Consider the following 14,092-nt stretch of genomic DNA (forward strand, 5'->3'; position numbering starts at 1 on the left):
TTTTTTTTTTAAGTTGTTTAACAAGTCTTTATTACATATCTCTGGTAGCTACATTGGTTAGAGACCCACTAGTTTAACATGAAATAAGGTGAGGAATTTTCCATAATTCTTTTTTTACTATTGGTGATTTTTTTTTTTTTCTTTTTTTTTAATTACTTATTACCTTCATGTATTTTTTTTAATTTTTACATTAACACCATTTGTCTTTTATCCATTTTAGCAATGATGCATGAATTTTAAGTTTGGTTTTATAGTTTCTTAGCAACTTAAAAAATAGACTCAAAATATTTCTCAGAAAAAATAAATGAAAGACCATCACTTTGATATATTTAAAAGAAAAGTATAAAAGTTTTAACTTTTTTTTTTTAATTTATTTTTACATCTTGGCATAAATACTGATAAAGAAAAAATGTTAACTATATTATATTGTTCATATAGTTATTTAAACAAGTTTCATTTTTAATACAAAGTTTTGAAAGAAAAGTTTTTTAAAAATAGGTAGAATTATTGTAAAATTTTTTAAAAATAGGTAGAATTATTGAAAATTTTTTTAAAAATAGGTAGAATTATTGAAAATTACTAAAAAAAAAAAGGTAAAAAAGCTGTTTAAGATCTCTACAATTTCATGACAACAAACCCCTCCCATCAAGTTAAATCACAGATTAAAAGTGAAATGTCTTCCAACCTTTGGCTCTGTCTAATGAACTTGAACGAGAACTGCTTGAAGAACTGGAAGTTGAAGGACTCAAAGATCTCTGGTGAGGTGAAGAAGATGATGATGATCGGCTGTGCAGATCAGTCTCTGTCACCTGTGTGTTGTCACTAGACTTTCTCCGGCGAATTTCTTGGCTGGCACTGGAACCATTTGAAAAATCAGCTACAGGAGGAATTGGTGTAAACATCTGTGCATTCGATGTAGTTCCTGATCGACTCTCCCCTTCTCCTCCCCCACCAATCATCTTTTCAAACGACTCCCACTCGGCCTGTAAGTAAGGAGTGAAAGATGGCGCCCGAACACTTGGAGGGCTAGCATCCTGCAGAAGAAAAAAGCAAAACAAACTGAAATTATTTCTTGCATTTTAACAAGTCAATGGGAGAAAAAAGAACATTCATAATGTCTGTCAAAAAAGTAATGAAACTGATTTTAAAATTATTAAATGACTATTAGCATGCCAAAGAGCCATTACATACTAAAAACTTGTATACCGAAATATATTGTGGATAGAGGGTGGGAGATAATGGTTAACTGCTGTATTTTTTTGATGCCTTCAATAAAAAAAATTTTTATTGTCAAATCTCTTAAAATTCCATTTTATTTCAGAATGTTAATTCCATTAAATGGAAAAAAAAAAATATTTGAATTGCGTAAATATCGCAATTAGTTTCATGGTTATGAGAATTTAAAATGGAAATTCTGAGTATGAAAGTGGGCAGCTTTGCATAAAAACGAGTTGAAATCACAAACCAATTCACAAGAAATTCAATCTCTTTCGGGTCTTGTTCAGAATAAATCTTATATAAAAAAAAAAAACATCTGTATGATATACGTAAATATCACGAAATGATCAATTAGTTTTTAACTAAGAAAATCAAATAGTGATAGCTAAGAGAGAATACACCAAAACCACCAGAAACACATTGAAGTGCAGAAATTAGGAACTCATGATTTCTGGAAAATCTACAACAGTGTAGCAATGACAATCAACAATTCCCCCCCCCCCAACAATCATGAAGTTGTTTGCATGACAACCAAGAAGGTTAACATACTTACCAGTTTGCTTCAAACTCTACACTGGACCCAACAAACCACTCCCTCCCTGATTTTCATTTGCAGACAGACACCACACTAGATGAGCTGAAAATCACCCCTTCTATAATACAGGATATAAAAAATTAAAAAAAATAAAAAAAAATTTAAAAAAATAGACACCTCAAAAGCATGTGGACCTGATCTCATCCTAACTGTACTATTAAAAATGCTCTGCTGAGGTTGCTCCAGTTCTCTCCAACAAAAGCCTTGGACAGGGCTCAAAAGAGTCTCCAACCTGATAGGTCCCGAACTGTCAGCTAGACTCCAGCCTCTGTCGCATCAATGAAATGCTGCTTGTTTCACAAGTATTTTAATGGTAGATGCTCTGATGAACTGCAAGCCCTTGTACCCCCTTGACGTGAATACCCCCCAACAAACCCAACAAGTAGCAAAATCCCACCCCTACAGAGATCCTCTGATGCCAGAAAGCCATCTACTCTAATAGTTTCTTCCTCAAAACTGCTGGATTTTGGAATTCCCTTCCGGGTTCCTGCCTTCCTAACTGTACTGACATGCAAAAGTTCAAGTGTAATGTAAACAAATCTTGCTGCTTAACTCCCTACATAGTATCCCTGCAATTATATCCCAGATAGCCCCATACATCAAAGTGGCACTGTGTCTTGTTTGGGGTGAAAATTCAATACAAAAAAGCATGGACCAGATATGTTTCTGATTGGCCAGATGTGTAAACCCCAAATAAGTGTTATTCGTCCTTCATGTTGTAAAGATATTTATGTATATTGTTTTGTCATGAACTGTAATTAAATGTACACACACACACAATGAACTCTATATTAGATGATCGCCACACTAAGCAGTCACCTGTATATACATTCGCATACAATCATACACTAAACGATTTAGAAACTCAAATATATACACGATTCACACCTCTCCCCTCCATGTTATACAAATGTGCACAACATAATATTTTCTTCTGATAGTTTGAAATTTCATGAATATTCATAAATTTATTTCATTTTAATTGAACATAGCTCATTAATGTCTACTAGACATTATCCTCGAGTGTCTAAGGTCTCTTTATACAGGGGTTTGCCAGAACAACCGGACATGAGGATATTTTTCCCTAGAAGTAGACACTGACCAAATATTCCAAATCACATAGTATTTGCAGCCCACATAAGATCTCCTTGGTATGGCTAACCCACATTAGCTTTTATGAGGAATGGTGCACTTTCTCCAAGTGATGTTACCTCAAGCACGAAGGTGGATACTCCAGACTAGATAAATTCTTGTCCTGAAATCCAGTAAGACCAAGAAACCAAAATGAAAGATATACAACATATGAAAATAGTTAATTGGAGAGAGAAAATTATGTTCTCACTTTCTTCATAAACTCGATGTTTGAGAGATAAAGAACTTTAATGGAACATTCAAATATCTATCTCATATAGAGTTCAAGTGTTAGCCCCAGGTAGTGGGCCCCTTGATTTCTGAGAACTTCGATTGAAGTAAATAAAAAAAAAAAAAAGTCTAACTTTGTCTATAATAGACCAATATCCAACATCACCTTTCTTTCTAAAGGTCCCTCATTTGAGAGGAATTGTTGATATACAGGTATTTTTGTTTCCAATCAAATTCCCCTTTCTGAAGAGCTGGTTTTCCCCACATTTCAAACAAATCTTGTGCTCACTCATGTTCGCACTTGCAATGCTTTTAATGTCAAAAGATAAATTTCAATGGATAAAAATTATACAAAAATTCCATTTCAAAATATTTTTTATCTTTAATAAATTTTTTTTGAATGAATAAAAAATTAGAGAAAATTTCAGTTGAATGGATTCTGATGAGAATTCAACCATATTGCACGAAAATGGCCAATCAATTGAGAATGTTTTCCTTCATTCAAACTCTGATGAATTGATTAACAGTGGAGAGGAGTTTAACAAAATCAGAACTTGATCTGTCTAGAGATAGGGGTGGGAGAGGACAATGATTTATGCAGCTAACAATTCAGAAAAGTAATGCAATCTTAACATTGATAAGCTGAAAAAAAAAATAAATAAAAAAGCGGAATATAAATCAGTTTTATTACTTTTAATCAGAATATGATATACTTGGTGTTTAAATACAATTTTTGCCAAATAAAAACGTTCCCTTGCATCACGAATTCATGCAGGAGAAAAAAAAATCTAAATTCTTAATTTTAAACTACATGAAGGTAAAAAAAAAAAAAAGTCTTCACAGTAGTCCGTATTAATGGTATACTGCCGTTTATGTTAGCATGCAACTAGTTTATGAGAAAGGGAAATGACTAATACTAAAGCTTCAAGAGATTTTATAAAATTATATTCCTAAACAAGTTTTATTTTTTTTTTAATCTAGAAACCTTACTTTCAAATCCAGCAATGTCCTCAACAACGCCAAGTAGTGATTTCACTCAGCGTTCAAGTTTAATAAATTTTAATGCAAGACTGTAGAGCTCTAGACTAAATTATCCAAAGAATTTTTTTTTTTTAAATAGTCTTTTTTTGTTACCCTCTCCCCTATTTATTGCTGATTTGATAGAGATTGACAAATTGTAGTGAAAAAGACAGGAGATAGAATAAGAGAATAGATGTTTACTGTCCAAGAGATAGACATTAAAAGATACAGTTTGAAAATTAACTCTTAAGACAAAGTCTGTTAACCAGAAATTTTTCTTACTATCTTTATTATAATTTAGATACATCCACGGAAAAGACTTGTTTTTTGTTTTGTTTGTCTGGCATAGTTTAAATGTTAAGCAAAAATGAAGTTTGTCTCTGGGATGCAGAGATCAGGAGTTTAATGCGTCCTTTTTTTTGTATGCATCTGGGACGTAGGACAGGTACCTTGTGGCATCTCTGCAAATCGATATGAAATTATTTGTTGCTCCAAAGATGAGACTTTAAAAAAGAACAAAAGCTGAGCGAGAAAAATAAAACCTGATTATGAAGACAAAAAAAAAAAAAAACATTTACAAAAAATTTAAATACAAATTGGCACTTTTCAGTTGACTTACATTCAGTGCAGCAACACAAGATTTGAGATTTTTTTCCTTTAAAATGCCAAATATTCATATCTTTAACTGACAGAAATTTGTCTTAGAAACAAATATCCAATATATATAGCAAGGAGACAAAAAAAAAAAAAAAACCTAATTTCCACTTGGTGCCTTTACAACAAACATTTTGGGTGCCTTTTAAAAAAAAAAAACATTTGCCTAAAAATTGGACAAAGAACTACAATAAAACAAGCAGAATGAAATCCAGTTTCAGAGAACAGACAATTCAGTTAAATAAAATGCAATGAAATTTGGCCGTTTTCTCATATATGTATTTTTTAAAGAGTATCTAAACTTTACATGTTTATGAAAATATTTTAGCATGTTTGTTTTTTTTAGGTCAATTTTTTTTAAAGTGAATATTGCAATTTTTATAATTTAAACTGAATTGTTAACTTGTGGATAGTTTTATGGATTATTTTTGAATTTGAAAATGTCGTTGAATATTTATGGTCCGAGAAAGTTTTTTTTTTCTTAACTCATTGAATCCATGGCCACATTTTACGTTTGTATAAAAAAAAAAAAAATGTAACAACTAACAAATATAAATACATGTGCACTATTGACAGTTTGAAGAAGAAATAGAAGAAAAAAATATCAGAAGGGCAAAACTTGCCAATCTGTCAGTACTTACGCAGTGTACCAGTGGTGATTCCTTACACAGCCAAGCAGGTGGGCCAATATAGTGGCGCTTGTTCGCAAGTCATATGACTTCAGGTTAAATATGTGAAAGCAAAAAATCTAGTTACATCTGATCTTTGATTCATGCATATAAGTTATTATTATAGTACTCAGGGATTGCTAACATTACTATCATCATCAGATTATTAATCTAGAAATTAGATTGACTGGGGGACAGAAAGGGAGAAAGAGGGGGCAACTAAACAATCAACACATCTATAGTAGCTTTCAAATATAGCAAATCATGGGGGGGAGGGGTATCACTAAATACAGAATCTCGTTATTACAAAGAGGACAATATAGAATGATTTTAATTTAGTAAAAACATTAAATAGCATTTCTCCATATTTATAGCGCATAAATTCTACAATCCACACACAAATATGAAATGAAAAAAAAAAAAAACTTAAGTATCTAATAATATTTTAAAGCTTAGAACATTTGATATCAATTCTTAAAATAAAAATATTTAAAAAAATGAACATGTGGGATATGTTTGTATAGAATTTATATAGTAAAAAGGAAAAGAAATATCTAAAATGTTACGATATAAAATGTTTAAACAAAAAATCCCAATGCAAGAAAACCAATTTTAAGGATTATTATTCAATTATTTATAATCCATTAATTTTTAATTTATTCTTTAAAACCTAAACTGATGAATTTTTAAGTAGGGGTTCAACAATAATTTTAATCGTGCATTGGCTGAAGTTTTTAAGTAACAAGTTTGACAAATTCACAATTCCTGAAAAGTTACACCAAAATGTACAACCCAAAAACATCAAAAAACAAAAAAAGACAAAAAAAAACTTACCATTGATGCAAATAAAATTGCAATCATAAAATACAGAAACGTGTAATAAATCTGATTTATGTGAATAAAAAAAAATCCAATATTTCTATACAACAACTGCAAGACTGAATGGATATCTTTCAAAAGGAAACTCATGACTGACAAGTTTATCGACAGCTACAATTAGTTTTATTATAACTTCATCTTCATGTAGAAGTCATCTATAAACAAGTAATGAAAATTGGACGATGTCGCATATACAGGTGTTATTTCCTAAAATTTTAAAAATCTTTCAGGTATGCTTGCCAATAAGCCCTGGAGCCTACACTGTATTAGTGCCTTATGCTTTAAAGAGTTTTTCTTACATTGAGATAATATAAACAATTTTGTTTCCAATTAAAGTTGAAATAATCGTTTCCTTATTTTTGCCTTCACATCAAATTATATTCAGCCATAGTTAAAAATAATAGCTGCAGTATATGAAGTAAACTTGTTAGACAAAATGATTTTTTAAAGAGATCACTATCTAAGACTAATATACAAAATATTACGTTTTAGATATTTTTCCTAATAGATTTTCTCAAACTATTTAGGAAAAATGTTTGCAGATAAATCATATCAGTAGATATTGACATAGTTGAATTCTATTTGCAAAGGAAATTTAATAGTACAAATTGTACCTGATCACCTAAAACACCCATCCACCCCCACTTCTTTCCTGGTAAAAATATTTCAGATGGTTTCTCAAAAACATTTTCTTTACAAATACCAAGTCTGACTAAGAAACCATTTTACTTACCTGGTTTAACGCATGTAAAAACAATCAGAAAAAGATCCTTTTTCTAAGGAAGAAATTTGTTTTCAGTTCATAACAGATTTAAAATGAAACAAAACTAATATGTTCCTATAATTTTTTAACCTAAGTAAAATTACTAAATATTTCAAAAGTAAATTTGAAAAGTGAACAAAGGAACTTTAATTTTTGGCAAAGAAAATCGCGGAAATGTTTAATTCATACAAATCATTGACTAAAGATTGGATAAAAATCCACGTACATAGAAAACTGAATCTCTTGCTAAAAACAAAATTGGGTTCTTCTGCATTTACCGACCCATTTTTCCATAAATATTGCTTCAGCATATACCAGCAGCTTAGATAAACTGCTGGAATACGGTGAAAACGCTTAACCAATGAAAAATCAATTGACCATACATCATTAGAAATGTATGGAATGTTTCCCCAATGAAACTCGTCAGAGGATTGAAAAGAAATACTAATTTTATTCGCACAAAAAAATTAAAATCATTAAAAAAAAAAAAAAAAACAGATGTCGCCATGAATCTAATTAGTTTGGATAATATGTTACGTGGAATCTATTCAATAGAAGGAAACAATATTAGGAGGATCCTGAAACCACACTGGTTTTTGAAGGATATGACCTCACCGAGAAGGAGGGTTCCCAAACCGTAACGTCAAAAAATTAAACTTTCCCATATTCTACTGGGAACCACAATTGTATCCAACTGTTAGAAAGCCCACAGGATCAGAAGAGTTCCAACACTTAATGGTGAACTAGTCTTCATTATGTAGCTCCCCTATGACAAATCATGTGGAAGCCTCTTTGCTGATGGCGGTTGCACTCAGTCGACTGAAAATATTCCTTAGAAAATAACCTATCCCCTCACCTTAATAGAAAAACAAGTAGGAAAAAAAAACCATTATATAAAAAATCCTTCTTATAATAAAAATACAAAAATTTTATTTTAAAAAAATTCATGAAATTCATTGTAGGTGGAGTTACACTTTTGTTTATTGTACTTCTATTGTAATTACAATAATTGTTCCTTTTCTAATGTTAAAATATTAGCACTCAGCATATTCCGGCAGTTTACCTAAGCTGCTAAAATATGCTGAGACATCACGAAAAAAATGGGTCGGTAAATGCAAAGATATCAAAAATTAAATTTGATTATTAAATTTATAATCTGAAAATGTGATCATTAATTAATAGTATTTAGAAAATAGATAAAAAAAATATTCAAAGCAGAACTTTGATATTTTACTTGTAAATATCTATAGGTTAATAAAAAATTCATTGCAAATCAAATTGACATTTTTAACCGAAACGTAAATTAAATTGTTTTAGGGATTTGAATGGCAAAAATAACATGTTTTTTCTAATTTTTGTTTTAAACATGATCAGATTTCAAGTGAAAATTGTTATGACTTTGAAAAAAAAATCAAAATGAAATTTCAAATTTAAAGCAAGTTTTCTAGCAATAATTTTCAGGAATTGATGGTTGCATTTTACATCAGCTATAAATAACCTCATCGCAAGAGCAAAGTTAGACACAAGGTCAGTTTTTAATGTAGTGACGATTCAGCTTCGCCAAAAAGGACATAATAACTTTGCAGTTACGCCAACAAATGACTTTAAAATCAAATACACAATAAATAAATGTTACTATAGCTAATAAGTTACTTTACCTACCTGGCTCGTTTTTTGTTTTAAATTCTCTTTATTTCATGTCAAATAAATGAAGATGTAAGTTTATCATAAGCGATTTTTAGTTCAATAAAAAAATAAAGGCACCGTCGACAAATGCTGGTTTAAGAATGAAGCAAAAGACAATACCTGGTTTTTGCTTAAGACTATAAACTTAAATCCTAATCAGAAAATTACTTTTTTTATTTGACAATTTAAAGTTTTCAAAATCACATTTGAATGTTAAAGGCTGTTTTCTTCCTATATTGAGTATTTTTTACTAGAGACAAATTGGAAAAGCGTAAAAAAAAAAAAAAAAATATATATATATATGACAAATGTTAGCAAATAAAAAATAAGTTACCGTTCTGCCTACTTGGTAAGATTTTTTTGTGCTTTAACTTATTTTAAAGCGTTTTTTTATTTGAAACACAAGTAATAGATATGCACAAAATGAATGGCCAATCCCCAAAATGTAAACATTTTGGCCCTTCTATTCACTTAAAAATTTTAAATTCAGGGAATCAACCAATTTTAATTAAATTTTCAGTATTCATTAACAATCACAGAATATAATGAACCCATTATTTTTTTTAAATCTTAGTGAAAATGTATTATGCTAACAAAAATACCTTTACTAAAGTTATAGTTTTTTTTTTGGTTTTTTTTTTACACAGTGATCACCACTTATCAAGGCCCGGAAGCCATTCATGGATAAGGGTTATTGCAAGTACCTTACGTTAGTGTGGAGATTTGATGATGTGTTTACTTAAGGGGGCGGTTCATTAGGAATTTGTTAACATTGGACTTGAAGACATCCAAGTTGTAGTCCGGTGGGAAGCAGGCAGATGGAACAGAGTTCCACAGGCGTGCAGTTCTAAGAAAGAAGCTTTTTTAAATTCTTAAACAAAAATCATTAATTAATTTTTCCTTTTATGAAAAAGCATCAGAGACAACAAAACTATTTTTTTTACTATTTCAGGAGCATTAGGAAAGAAACCTCTAAAATATATAAATATAACTTAAACTTAATTTGTTAAATTAATGATATTAAATTAAATTAAGCATTGTTTATTCAATATTTTCACAAAAAAAAAAAAAATCTTTTTTTTTCATTTAACATTCTTTCATTGTTCTGATTATTTCAGCGTCCAAAATTATATCTTGCAAAATATGCTTATTTTTGCTATGTTTATGCTGGTTATCTCCCTTAGATTTGATGATCCGTTGACATATTCTGTACTTTCATCAAACAAGTTTTGAAAACATCCTCTCCATGTTAAGAATGAGATTTAAATGATAATATTATTTAAATACGATACTTTCTCTACAAAATACCATATTTTTTATTCAAATCATTTGTTCGCAATATTAAAATCGTTTGGATATCGATTTTTGTTGCCTATTCTCGTACATCAGTTTTTTTTTTTTAAGGCATCAGTTAGTTTCAATTTTTTAATAATCACGTACAAGGATGTGTATACTTTCGTTATCATGGAAATTAATTTGAAAAAAATAATCTTTTACCTTAAAAATAAATACCTAGAAAGAGTTTAGTATCCAGTCTTTATCTCATATATAACGCTAACTCTTAATTTCCAGGAAAGGACCACAGAAATTTAAAACTTGCGTAAATAATGTACACTCATCAGTTTTGGTTTAAACGTAGAAAACAGTTTCAAATAATTGTTTATTACAGTTTTAATTTTTTTAAGTTGATTATATTTTTTTAATTATTATTACTAAACAAAGGTTGGGAATATTTAATTGATTTTAACGTATGGAAGCGGTACCCCTCCCTCTGTATTTTTATTATTTTTTTCAGCGGATTATTATCGAATGATTACTAATCTACCAAATTATCAAAGCATTTTAAAAAAAAATTTTTTTTTAAATATCAATATTCAACATTTTAAAGGGGTGCTTGCACTGCTTGCTCCGTTTCTAATACAACGTTTTAGTAAATCGATCCCACATTTTGAAAGCATCGACTTTTTCGGCCAAATTTTACGAAATTAGACTTTTTTGAAGACCAAACTGCTTTTAAAAGACTAAATTCGCGAACTTCGGCTGAAAAAATTTTTATGCTTCCAAAATGAGAAATCGATTTACAGAATTGGGACGAGATTTTGTAGTCGATAAATGGAGTTTTCAGATAAAAAAACAAGGGATGGTTTCAACGGGTTTGTTTTACTATACACAGATTCGAAATGGCTGTCAAAAAAAAAACAAATATAACAAAGAAATGTTATCGAAGACAAGATGAGTTACTTTTCTACTTAATTGGATAATTTTTTAGTGTTTTTATTTTATGTAACATGTTTATTCGCTTCGAAAAACGAGTAATGTTGAAGGCTGCCGGCAAACAAAACAAAAACTTATCCGATTTAATAGAAAAGTAACTTATCTTGCCTTTGATAACATTTCTGGGTACTAGTGCTAGTGCAAGTGCAGTGCACTTATTGATCCGTGCTGATATAATAACGCTATTATTAAGAAAGCCATTCTTAAATCGGAGAGGGGAAGTGTGTTTTGTACTTATTCTGCACTTTAACCTTACAATTTAATAAAAACAGGCGGACGTTGTCGAGACTGTGTCCACCAGTCCACCACCAGTGGTGGAATTTAGAGGGGTGGTGGTGGACTCCACCACCACCCCTCTAAATTCCACAATTTTCCTTTTTTCCTGTTAATATCACCGATTACAGAGTTAAATTTCAGATTAGAAGAAGACATTGAAATTTTTTTTAACTTTTCATGTGGGGGTTCAGTTTTCAATTGTTGCGTTGTACTAAATTAATTGAACACAAACTTTGTAGCCACGATGAATAGATACATAAATAGATGAGATGGATACATAGATAAGGGGTTGTTAAAGAAATTTTCCTTTTTTTGTAGCCCCTCCGTTTTAACCCCTAACTTCCGGTCACACCAGAGAGAGTTGCCATTTTCTTTTTTCATCGTGGCCAAAGTTCGTGTTACAACGTTAGATATCAAAACTTTACATTTGAAAATACCTTTTAAATAGCGTGGATCAGTAAGTGCACTAGCACCAATTTCTTTGTTATATATATATATATATATATATATATATATATAAAATGAAATTACAATTGAATTTACCAAAATGATCCAAGATGGTAAAATTAAAGTAAATTATAAATATTAAAGAATTAATATTTATAAAATTATTTCAGCCAGATATAAAAGCTCGATAATACCAAATAGGAAATAGAGCTTATAATATGAGCAAACAGACAGTTAATGAAATATGTTAAAAATAAAAATATTTATCTAGTGTTTCCTTTTCAGATTAAATGTTTTTAACTCATTTCAAAGTGTTTTTTAACATATTTCATTAACTGTTTGCTCATATATATATATTTTTTTTTTTTGACAACCTTTTCGAATCTATGTGTATAGTAAAACAAACTCCCCAAAATTACCCCCCTTTTGAACTCTTACGATCGAATTCTATTTTTTTTTCTTCTTTAATAAATAATTTTCTACCTTATCGATTTTTGTAATTTTTTTATATCTTAAAAATACAAGGAATACGAAGATACCATTGTTTTCATGTGAAATTCAGTACTACGATTTCCGAAATTTCGTCCTAATAGTGTAGAAGCGACGAACTTTGTATTAGAAACGGAGTACCACTTAAATGTTAAATATTGAATTAAAAAAATTTTTTTTTGATAATCTGGTTGATTAATGACCATTCGATAATAACCCACTAAACAAAACAAAAAAGATAACAAAAAATAAAGCGAAGGGGGTACTGCTTCTTTACGTGCGCCGTGTAAATAAATCATTTGTTTGTAAAAAAAAAAAAAAAATCAGATTTGAGATTTAAATTATTTTTCACATAATTTAATAGCAGGTAAAAAAAACTTTACGTATTTAATGCATAATACGGGCCGTACTGAAATAATGACGTTATCAATTAGAAACCCATTGTTATCATGGGATTAACTATTCTGTAATTTCACTTAACAATTTAATGGAAAGATGCAAAAATTAAATTTAACTTGAAAATAAAATCACATCTTAAAAAACACGGTTCCTAAACTGCATAAGTACCAAAATCTGTTTGGACGGTAATTTAAAGTTTAATTTGTATTTTAAAAAGGAAAATATTTACAAGATATAACTTTAATTAGTATTTCATTCAAGGGTTAAAGATGTCGAATTAAAATACATGCGATAGACAAGTTGTAAAATTAATATTCAGTTTAAAAGCGAAATGAGAAAAAGAAACCCAAAAAAATCAAATTATTTTTGCCATTCTTCAAGTGAACTATTATTAGACGCGACTAATTAATTTGCGATAAAATCCTTAAAAAAATAAAAATCATCAACAGATTTATATAAATAAAGAACAGAGAAAAATATGCTAAATTGCCTTAAAAATATAGATGTTTAATAAAGCAAAAAGCTATCGACTAGAGCAAATTTTTTTTATCAAAAGAAACCGTCGAATATAAAAACAAATCAATTTCGCCATTTTGAAAGACGTTGAAACACTACAAAAACGATTTGTCACTGATATTTGTTTGAGAAAAAAAAAGGCGATAAAAAATTTATGACGTAATACAATCAAACAATGCAAGTTAAATATCACCGAAAGTCTATTACCTTTTCACCAACGTCGCTGCTGTGATCTGGAGAATCCGATTTGTCTCCATCATCGCCATAGCCAGCTAACAGCTCCATCTTGACGGACCTTTCTCCTTCGTCTTGCGCGAAGAGAGAGAGCCTCGTTCTGGTAGGAAACCAAATTCACTCAGCCTCGTTTTCAGTTTCACATCTAATTAGCATAAAATCCCAGGTCACCATAACTTCACAAAGACGACGTGATATTTCTCTAGGAAAGAAGGAAAAAACTTGGCGGAAGTTAAGAATTCAACATAATCACAAAAAAAATACAAAAAAATCTTAAAGATGTACGTACCTGTTACGGTGCGAAAATGACATATTCCAAAAATCACCTATATTGATCAAGTATTTTTTTTTTAATTAAGAAAATCAAATTTTATGACTAAGCGAGACGAAGTATTCTGATCTGCCATGTTTTATAAATAAGGGACAGACAACTCAATTCGAACTACCGAGATCAAAATCAATCTTGTAATAGCTACACTTTACTATTAAAATCGTTAAAAATTGTGGTGCTAGTGCAGAGAGTGATCCAGATCCACGCTATTTTTTAAATCGTATTTCCAAGTTTAATTAAAGTTTTATGATATGTTTTTTTATTCAATTGTAAGGTTGAAG

General features: G+C 29.9%; 1 protein-coding gene and 1 long non-coding RNA gene across 4 annotated transcripts in view; one reads left to right on the plus strand and one right to left on the minus strand.

Moving 5' to 3' along the window:
- LOC145278578 (uncharacterized) overlaps nucleotides 1-13,684 on the minus strand; it is a 29,639-nt gene extending 15,955 nt beyond the window's left edge. For 2 of the 3 annotated variants that reach the window (XM_080130672.1, XM_080130671.1), the window contains exons 1-2: nucleotides 13,454-13,607; nucleotides 686-1,034 (exon numbers count right to left, since the gene is read on the minus strand). In XM_080130672.1, the coding sequence (XP_079986798.1) occupies nucleotides 686-1,034; nucleotides 13,454-13,531 (427 nt within the window). In that variant the 5' untranslated portion in view covers nucleotides 13,532-13,607. Of the gene's footprint in view, nucleotides 1-685; nucleotides 1,035-5,490; nucleotides 5,568-13,453 lie in introns of all 3 variants that reach the window. The other variant, XM_080130673.1, reaches the window with a different exon arrangement.
- On the plus strand, nucleotides 128-1,531 carry LOC145278614 (uncharacterized). The gene is made up of 2 exons (XR_013868380.1): nucleotides 128-498; nucleotides 561-1,531. It is a non-coding gene; the product is annotated as an uncharacterized LOC145278614 (long non-coding RNA).
- Nucleotides 13,685-14,092: the final 408 nt, after the last annotated feature.

The sequence above is a fragment of the Euprymna scolopes genome, chromosome 1, assembly GCF_053919585.1.
Source record: "Euprymna scolopes isolate OS-2025 chromosome 1, ASM5391958v1, whole genome shotgun sequence".
Taxonomy (NCBI): Eukaryota; Metazoa; Mollusca; class Cephalopoda; order Sepiida; family Sepiolidae; genus Euprymna; species Euprymna scolopes.